This window comes from Protopterus annectens, chromosome 6.part0 (genome assembly GCF_019279795.1).
Source record: "Protopterus annectens isolate FY-2018-M chromosome 6.part0, PAN1.0, whole genome shotgun sequence".
NCBI lineage: Eukaryota > Metazoa > Chordata > Ceratodontiformes > Protopteridae > Protopterus > Protopterus annectens.
This window is the reverse complement of record NC_056737.1, coordinates 1,664,658,553-1,664,668,420: the sequence shown is the minus strand read 5'-3', so window position 1 is coordinate 1,664,668,420 and position 9,868 is coordinate 1,664,658,553. Positions and strand designations below refer to the sequence as shown.

Genomic DNA, 9,868 nt, shown 5'->3' with positions numbered 1-9,868 from the left:
CTGTATTCTCTGAGCTTCCGCAACCTCAAACAAGAATATATTTAGAGATTTGAGGTCACAGACAGACAGTCCACAATATGGGATTGCAGGGATGGAGCACTGGAGGTTTTTGCAGCTTTGGAATGGACATAGTTTTATTGTTGTGGTGCTCTTGCTAGTAGCTGTTTCAGGTACAAAGTTTTGAGTCCTAATATTGTGGAGTTTGATGCTGTATTTTGAATCTTTTCTAAACATGGGAATCACAAGTCTCCCAGCCTCTACAGTCCATAGCAGAAGACATTCATCACTCATTCTGGATTTCAAAAGCCCCCTGTACTGTAGGGATTTGGTCATTTTCAACACTGCCTAATACAAATTGAATCCATAAAAATATAATTTTTGATTTTCAAAAATCTGCAAATAAAAGCACTGATTCTTGGGATTTCACTGTGGTTTGCACTTCCATTCTAAAATGTGATGAGGTGTCACGCATTGTACCCACTTGTCACACAGTGTGTTTCACATTTTTGTGAAGAACTGTTTACAGGCATACTCAGAGCCTGTCTGATAACACTGCATCTTAAACAAAAGGGGAAAATCAGTGTGTACATTTGCAACTGAATGGAGATTGCACATTGCGTCGACAGCTGAAGAACCCAGAGATGTAAGCAGAAGCTTCTGAACTACACATCAAACTCATGTAGTGCTGCCATTCCCAACATAATTGCCATTTTTTCTAAAGTATAGATCATAAATACAAAAATTAAAGTTATGAGGTATACCAAAAATATAAACTTTTACATGGATAATCAGTGCAACAAATATAATTCTATACCCAGTGATCTTCTTTGCCATCTCACTTTTACTCTTTTAATGTCATTTATATGTGTCAGATGCTGGGACATTTAATTGCTTTTATGATGCTCAAAATGTTGCTCCCTTACAAATTAATATTTTACTTAATGAAATGTGTGGTGTATACCTGAACATCTCAATTAACAAATCACTCATTACAGTATCAGAATGAGGAGCACAGGATGCTCTTGAACTGGGCAAAAAGCTATCCTTCAAAAATAAATTTGTACACAACGGTAATAATGAATGCATTGGTTACATTTGATCTCAGCTGTAAAGGCTGGGCAGTGCTACTGTTAGCACTGCTGCTGCATCACACATGGTTCTCAGGCTGAATTCCTGGCTGGGGCGCTGGCATTAGTGTACTGCAATGAGTCTCTTACACTATTTGCACCTAGTTATGCTTTGTATGTGGGGCTAGCAGCACTTAACCCTACTCCCCCTATAAAAAAAAACTTTTTAGTACTGTTATACGTGGTTGGTGAGGGTTACGGAAGGCACAAGCACCTCCTTAGGCGTTACTTTCGATCTCCCACGATCCTGGAAAGGAGAAAACGGGCACGGGGGAGCACACTTAGGTTACAAGATAAAAAAACAACTTGTACCTTAAAAAATGAATCCAGGGTCTAAACTATAGAAATTACTCATAGCTCTCAATCTTCAACCTCCAAAATGAAGAACATTGCCTCTCATAATGTGGAACAAATGGGCAAAATGTGGAACACTCACCAATGGCTTACTAACAACTTCAACTAGGAAGCTCACATGATTGCTAAACTCTGATATTTTTACTTATAGAATAGGTCTAATGTGATTATGTTCCATTTACCATTAATATTAGCTAAAATATTCCTAACACTGAATGTGCGACTTTTTCAATGTGGAACATTAACTTTTTAAGGCCCCAAATGAGGAACGTTCCTCGAAATGAGGTACAAGAGAAGTGATAAAGTTAGTGAAACGTGTAGTACGTTTGACTTACTCCTTTGGGGAATTTCTGAATAACAAAAAGTCACACCTCACATCGTAAGTCTTCTTTTAGGGTTACCAAAGAGGGACGGCTACATAAACTCTGTCTGGCAGTAATCTGCGGTGATATGCTAGAAAAATCAAAAAAAAATTACGAACGGTGCTAAAATACCAAAGTCTTTCGGCTTTTCCCGGTTAGGGATCGCCACAGCGGATAACCAATCCACACACTGATTGGCAGAGGCGTTTTTTACGGTGTCGAGTTACCAGCCCGGCGCTCAACCTTCCGCATAGGAGCTTCAGCCCAAAATCGAACCAGAGAAGCCCTGGCTGTGTTAAAATATTAAAAAAAAAATCAGTAAGACTCGAGAATAACCTACTCCAAAATACAACCTGCATCCTTCGCCTTCAACTCCACCGCCAAACTAGACAGGGGGCAGAAATCGTGACGTAAGGACGTCAGCATGCCTCACGTGACTGAAGGACGCTGCCAGCTTCTGTTCTCTGATGGGAACTGGCACAACGGTACTCAGAACGAGAGAATGGCTGTGACAGTAGGATGTATGCGCAGGTTTGGTTGGCTAGGACTGACAATAGTCCTGAGATTCTCGTTCATGGTCATCAATAACCTTGTTGCTATTCCGTCTTATATTTTGTATTTGATATTGCTGCAACCTCTCAGACTAATGGATAGTCAGCTATTTTGGCATATCGAAGGAGTGATGTTCAAATGGCTCCTAGCAATGGTTTCGTCCTGGGGATGGAGTGCAGGATATACAGGTAAGCAGTGAGTAATGTGTGAAGTCATTGTATGAAATTACGTTTAACTGTATAGCATATTCAGTCTTTTCTTCTGTTAAGGTGAAATGAGGTTGTGGTATTTCTGTATTAATACATACATAATACGTGGTAGGGCCATCACTTAAACATGGGATATACATAGATTTCTAGTGTAGTTAGAACCAGCTGTCACCTACTATTGCAGGAAGAGCAAACTGCTTGTTTGTAATTTCAAAAACTCTGTTAAATGTATTACAGGTATTAGTCTGGAGGACACTTACTACCTTATGCGGCAAGAATGAATGAAGTGCAAATATAGCAGATAACAGTAAATGAAACTTTCAAGTTAAGACTAAATTGTGCAAAATGTATGGAGTCCAGCAGTGTTCCTTTAAATTTGCTTTGACATCTCTTGCCACATTGTTGGTGTCCAGATTGAAAGTACATTTTGATAGTTTTCTTACCAGAGAGCTAGATAGCATTTGCATCCAGGAGAGTCTTTAAGTATGTCCTTTTTAGTGGGTCAAGCAGTATTTGGGCTTTCAAGGAGAAGCAGTGTTAAAGTCAACTGTGTTGTTTTAAAAAGTTGATTAAATGCATTTTGGTATGACTACCTGTATCCATTATACATCTATCTTGATATGCGGACTTCAAAATTATATTTATTATGCTTATGTATTTCTCCAAAAAGTAGTGTGACTTGAACTTGTGATACCCTTTGGTTGTTGATTGTGTTTTGAACAGTTGCTGAAATAGTGTTTGGGATGGTAAACTTACTTGAGAAAGAGTATGTGTTTATTAAAAAGAAAATATGAGTAGCAGTAGACTTCAGATTGTTGAATTGTTAACCCTCATGAATGCTGACATTACCAAAGCCTCTTTAGTTTGCAAAGTGGATAGCTCTGGCTGCAATGGCAGCCTGCTTAGTATTTGGCTTTGTGTGGCAGTAGTGCATGAAAGCTCTGACTTTTACACTGAGATGCAGGATGTAACAGTGATAGGGTCAAAGTGCTATGTGATTTACCTTTGTGTTGAAGTTTAAAGTCAAAAAACATTATGTCATCTTTTTCATTTCACAATCTGTTTTAATTCAGGTTATGAGTGATAAGAATACAGCCTGTCGTGCAAACATAATGTTTAGTTAGTATTTTTTCCTTAGACTCATTTTAATAAAAACATGCAACTCTTTGTATTTTTTTCCTGACAGTTATGCAGAATTAATATAACTATCTGTAAGTTCTTTAATTCATTTGTGGTTATTTTGTATACTGTGTGGTGTGCCATTTGTGCAATATATTCTTGTTTGCAAATACATTAAATATGCAAACAGTGTTTTGTAGTAGTCAGGAACCCTCATGGTGGCTTTTTTCCAGCTGTTGACTCCAAAAACAGCCTGTTTGTTTTCTTCTATTCTCAGTCAGTCTCTCTCTCTCTCTTTTTCAGGTAGTGATGGTTGTTAATTGAATGTACATTTTTTTTTTCAACATTCAGCTGTACCAGTGAGAACTTTGACCTCTGTTGCTATTTAATTTTATGGTCAGTTTTTATCTGTTGAATGCAGAGTACCTCCCTCATATGAACTTTATATTACTGGGATTTTGTAGGAGTTCACTCCAAAATTACAAACGTCAAGCTTTTCCAAGAAGAAGCCCTAGAAATAGATAGCATTGTGTGCATCAGTGGTTAAGATTTCTTGCATCACAACTCTAGGGTTCACTGTTGATTCCTGCTTGATGTCTGTGTGGAGTTTAACTGTTATTCCTAAGTCTTTATAGATTTTCTCAAGGTACTTTGGTTCCTCTTGACTCTGAGAAGACATGCTATCTGAGTGCACGTTCTGGGAGAAACGATGAAACCCATTGTGGGTTTTAGCAGTCCTTTAGAAGAAGGGGTGGGTGTATGACATGGGGGCAAGCATGTGGTATATTAATCTTCCAGTGGGTGCTAGCCTTTATCAAGCAAAGTACACAGGATCTTGCGGTTGCTTAAGAGAGAGGCATTTTGGCCACTCGTGGTGATATGGGTTGTATATGTCTTCTTCCCTTAGGTTAATAGAGTGAAAATGCTCCCAGACCAGAGATTTCCCCTGTACAACTGTTATTGTAGTGGATCTTGGCAGATTCCCCACCACTAAGGAACAAATGGGCTAAATTCTGAATGGGGGAGGCTTGATGGTCGGTAGGTACAGGAGCTAAAGCGTCTAGGGGGGAAAAAATCAATTAAATGTGTTGCTTTTGACCATTTGTTTGAACAGCTGGATTGTCAGAATTTTTATCTATAATGGAAAGTGCTGCATTTGCTGGTTTGCAATATTTATTCTTATAAAGTTGAAGTCTAACCACATGCACCACTGCCAAACCTAATAATTTATTGTGCAACATTCCATAAAATAAACTAGTTGGATTTCCAAAGCACTTTACCTTCTTGCATATTCTTGGAAAGGGAATATACATTGTCTTACGTAAACCAATAAATGACCACTTGGTCAAAGAAACAATCCTGTAAGACAGCTTTGGTATGTAAATGAAAACAAGCCAGTCACAGTAAAATTTCAGGTCACTTTGGAGATTGTCTTCTGTGTTGTAATAATTAACATGTGGAATTACATATCCTTTGAAGAAACAATGGAGTCTAAGTATTCTCTGTCTCACAAATTGTAAATGATTACTAGACTGACCCCGTGGACATCCACTACTATCCAAGGAGTTTGCAAGGCAAAGATGGAAAATGGAAGTAGGTTGTCAGGTCTTTTCTTCTGTATCTTGTATACACACACATCTACAGAGACCTCTCCAGACAGTTTAGAGCCCCCCCCCCCAACTCCACAAACTGCATGCATTCGGAATGCGGGAGGAAGCACTCATGAACACAGGGAGGACATGCAGACTGCCCACAGAAGGCAACTCAGCCAAGACATTAATTGTATTTAAAAAAACATGGAGGGCACACCCTTCATACCTTCAAATTAATGCACTTAAATAACATAATAGATAAAGGTAAAAAAAAATACAGAAATGGTGGCCTTTTTATCCCTAACAAGTTTTTCATACATATGTTTTAAATATGAAAATTATTAACACTATGCATTCTTCAGTTGACCTAGCACACCTGTTATAAATTTCATTAAACAGTAACTAGAATAACATTAGTCTAAAAGATGCCCTACCAAGGTAAGAAATGTTAGCCTTTTTATCCCTAACAAGTTTTTCATACATATGTTTTTAAATATGAAAATTATTAACACTATGCATTCTTCAGTTGACCTAGTACACCTGTTATAAATTTCATTAAATGGTAACTAGAGTAACATTAGTCTAAAAGATGTCATACCAAGGTAAGACACACATGCATAATTTTATGTGCTGTATAGTCTTTTATTTGCTGCATCTGCCTTATACATGTTATTCTTTCTACCTTTTGTTCTGTTCTGTGATGATTTTCTTGCTTTGCAAATATGCTAGCAATATCACATTAAGCTTATGTGTTACATAAAGGCTTATGTTGCATGTACTGTATATATAACTGTTGCAGCTTTAAGTACAGGTGGAGCTTTCCTTCCTGGGCCTTTACTGATAAAGGGCTTCAATTCAGTTGGACAGTCCCAACAAATGGAATGAATGAATCAGTAAAGAAATAAGCCATCATTGCATACTTCACTGTTCAGTGTTATCTTGCTATGCATTTACTCGCTTGTTGATATCCTTTAACACATTTAGTTACTGCCTTCAGTTTTCAGCAGTTCCTAATGGTTCCCAGTGTTTCAGTATGTTTTTTCTGTTTTTGTTCTTTGACTGCCTCTTAGCAGAATTACATCAGGTTGCAACTTGCCCCGCATGAAGTTGTGTGCGCTATTGTTTTCTTCATTGCATTCTTTAAAACCATTCCCTGTGTATACTTGGGAAACATGTATGACCTGTGGGGTAGTCCTGTCCAGCCCCCCCCCCACCCCCATCCCTGTCAGACTCAGATAGTCCACTTGTACATCAATGTCTGCATTAAAGCAAGTTATTGAATGTCAGTACGGAATTTAATTGTGAGAAGATTAGATCTGAGCTATTTGCCTTTTAATATTCTTAATGCAAAATATGCATGTGTAAATTCTGAAGTCCTGTTAAGGAAGCTGGACAACAAAATACTCTCTGATACTTCATTGTTTTTCCTGTCCTGTCCCCTAATTTTAATGAGCACAAAAACAGAACTTTTCATCTGTAAACATGAGATGTGGCCTGACGCTCTTGATTCAAAGACTGCTTCACTCTTGTTTACCTTATTGAATGTCAGCATTACAGTCTATGGAACTGTTATGCCAACTACTTTTGCAAAAGTAAATCTTGAATGAACGCAATTTGGCTGGTACTACATGAACTTGACTGCTGTTACACATACATTTTTACATAGTCCATGTATGTATGCCCCATTACACTGGCTTAAGTTTAAACAACAGCCATTCTTTGCCTGAAGTTCTCCATCCCTCTCCTTACAACTTCCTTCCTTGACATCAGAGCTATAATTCCTGATCTGCTTCAGTCTTTGGCAGCAGACGTGTTCCTTTCAAATTACTTCTTTCACAGGAACCTTTTTATCATAAGTAACTTCTCTTCCAACCTGTCTGATCATGGAAGGTAGTCTTGATCTCACAGTTCCTCTACTTCATATAGCCACCTTCATTATCAGAGTGTATATGAATGTGCTAGGCTACCTTCCATTTCCTTCTGGTGACAAGACAGCACTTTCTTACTGCCTTCTTCCTCCTCGTAGCCATTATACCCTTACCAGCACCCCTATCCAGCACTTTTTCCATGGCAAAGGCCCCTGTCATCTAACCTTTAACCAGTTTCCTCTCCACCCACTCAACAATTACTTTCCCCCTGCAGCTTCCCCAACAGTTACATGATCAAGAACAATTCTTATTGTTACAAAGCATAAAAAGTAACATGCATGCTATCCCAGACTCAGCATCCTTAAATGGAAAATTGAGTGTTATAGGAAACTGCACCTACCTGAATATAAGTGTACTACCTTTGACATTGCCACAGCTTGGAGCAGATTGCACTGTGTGTGTGTGTGTGTGTGTGTGTGTGTGTGTGTGTGTGTGTGTGTGTGTGTGTGTGTGTGTGTGTGTGTGTGTGTGTGTGTGTGTGGGGTTGAATGTAGTCAGTTTTTAGGATTCTGAGTGTACACAACATTGGCTTTGCAGAAATTATGCTGCCTTCTCCAACAGTTGTCTTCACCTCTGCTTGCTTTCTTCCTTATTCTGCACCATTTCCTTTTCGTAACACTTCTTGTCTACTTTCTTAACATTTGCATCTTTGTACGTGACCCATTACTCCTTCATTATCTTCTTATGTGGTACTGCTGCATCCCCCCCGCCAGTGTAGTTGCCTTTGAGCACATTTCTGTTTTGTCACTATGGCTGATTTTGATATGTATACAGCAACCTGGACAGTCTGTAGAAACTGCAGTTGGAAAGGGGGTGAGTGATCTTGTGACAGTTTATCATCCAATTAACATGCAAAAATACAATTTTATACCAAAAGCTCTCCCATCAGTATTTCTTATTGTACTTTTGCTGCGTTATACATAAGTGTATGATTTGGGGCACTGTTTATATACTGTTATACACATTGATACTTATGTTTCATTGATGTTCTTTTTCACTATGTATTTGTTGCATAGTTTTTTCTTGTACTGCTTTGCCATTGCCAGGGGTTGTGGCTGCAAAAAGTTAGCATGGCCAGTCTACTTGCCTGGCTAACAAAGAATAAGTAAACAAAATGTACTTTTTTAATGTATTGTTAAGTAAAGTAAGTGTGTGTGTGTTTTATTTTTTATGCACACACGTCTGATTTGTTGTCCTTTCTATGTGTATGTATGTGTTTTGTGGTTACATCAGTTCAGACTATCCAGGTTCCTGCAGGTGTGAGAAAGATGACTAATCTCCCGCTTTCTCTCTCTACTTGTGTGCCCACAACACAAACATGCATGTTTTATTTCTCTGTGTATACACACAAGACATGCATACACGTGTGAATGTGTGTGTGTCTCTGTGTGTCTATTGCATATATGTAGTGCATGGAGCTCCCTGATTATGCTCAAACTGCTAAATTGTATCCTGGTTTAGCACTGCTTTAGTGAGAGGCCACACACAAACATGCACATTTTTTTTCTCTCTGTATACAAACAAGACATGCATACACGTGTGTGTGTGTCTCTCTCTCTCTCTCTCTTTCTATTACATATATGTACTGCATGGAGCTCCCTGATTTATGCTCAGAAAACTGCTAAACTATATCCTGGTTTAGCACTGCTTTAGTGAGAGGCCTGACCTTATCAACACTTAGAAGGGTGTTTAATTGGTTTTGTTAATATTGTGACTGCACTAAAAGTGGGCACCACTGACCAGTAAGCGGTAGCAGTAGGACATGAAATTTTTTTAATCTTACTTTTGATTATTTGTAGTACGTGGAGAAGATAAATCTCCATGCACTACAAAGAATGGGGTCAGCTGATCGTAACCCTATATATTCTTGAGGTGAATTTCTTGACATCCTTGTCTCGAACACATAATAAAGCGGGTATGATCCGCGCCTCACTCATAATCTTTTATGTATGTGTACTGATCAGCTGCAGTAACATAACCCACCCAATAGTCAGTTTATACTATGTTACAGATCTACATATGTACACATTTACGTGTTTATGTACAAACTTCTGTGTTTATTATAATTTGTGTCGGCATCAGCTGTAATAACACAACAACAATGGGAAGTCAAACTGGACAGTTTCTTGCATATATATGAATGGTTTAGGAGGAAGACACCTTTTTGCTTTAGTTTGTATATTCTGTTTTATTAGTTTGCGAGAGAATTTTTTTGCAGAATTCTAATTGCTTATAATATAGAACCTTGAGAACACTCTTTCAAGTTAGACTGTTATTTGTATCCGCCTACTTGCTTGGTTAACAAGTGAATGTTCTTGATTCTGGTTTTGATTGCTGTTCTGACTTATTCATTAAATGAGATCATACACATATACAGCAGTGTTCCACAGTGTATCACAGTAGTGTTTTAACTGCTAACTTCTTGATATCAGGTTATTGGAGATTTTTGTAGTTTAATGTAATGGCTTACTTTCCATTTATGCTGTCAAATATAGAAGTGACAGTGTTTAAATTTGCTGAGTGACACTTTTAATTACTGTTTGTAATGACACGTTCTTCTATGGCCTAAGGGCCATCCCAAAACATTTTCTTGTTAGTGTACTTTTGTAAACAATGAGAATCACA

The 9,868-nt window shown here is 38.2% G+C and overlaps 1 protein-coding gene across 2 annotated transcripts in view; it reads left to right on the top strand.

Moving 5' to 3' along the window:
• The first annotated feature begins 1,874 nt into the window (after positions 1–1,874).
• Positions 1,875–9,868, top strand: part of LPGAT1 (lysophosphatidylglycerol acyltransferase 1) — a 1,227,529-nt gene continuing 1,219,535 nt past the window's right edge. The window contains exon 1 of one of the 2 annotated variants that reach the window (XR_006365251.1): positions 1,875–2,583. Coding sequence is in view for 1 of the 2 variants with exons in the window: in XM_044075074.1 (XP_043931009.1) it covers positions 2,268–2,583 (316 nt within the window). In the remaining variant the exon portion in view is untranslated. The remainder of the gene's footprint in view (positions 2,584–9,868) is intronic. The other variant, XM_044075074.1, reaches the window with a different exon arrangement.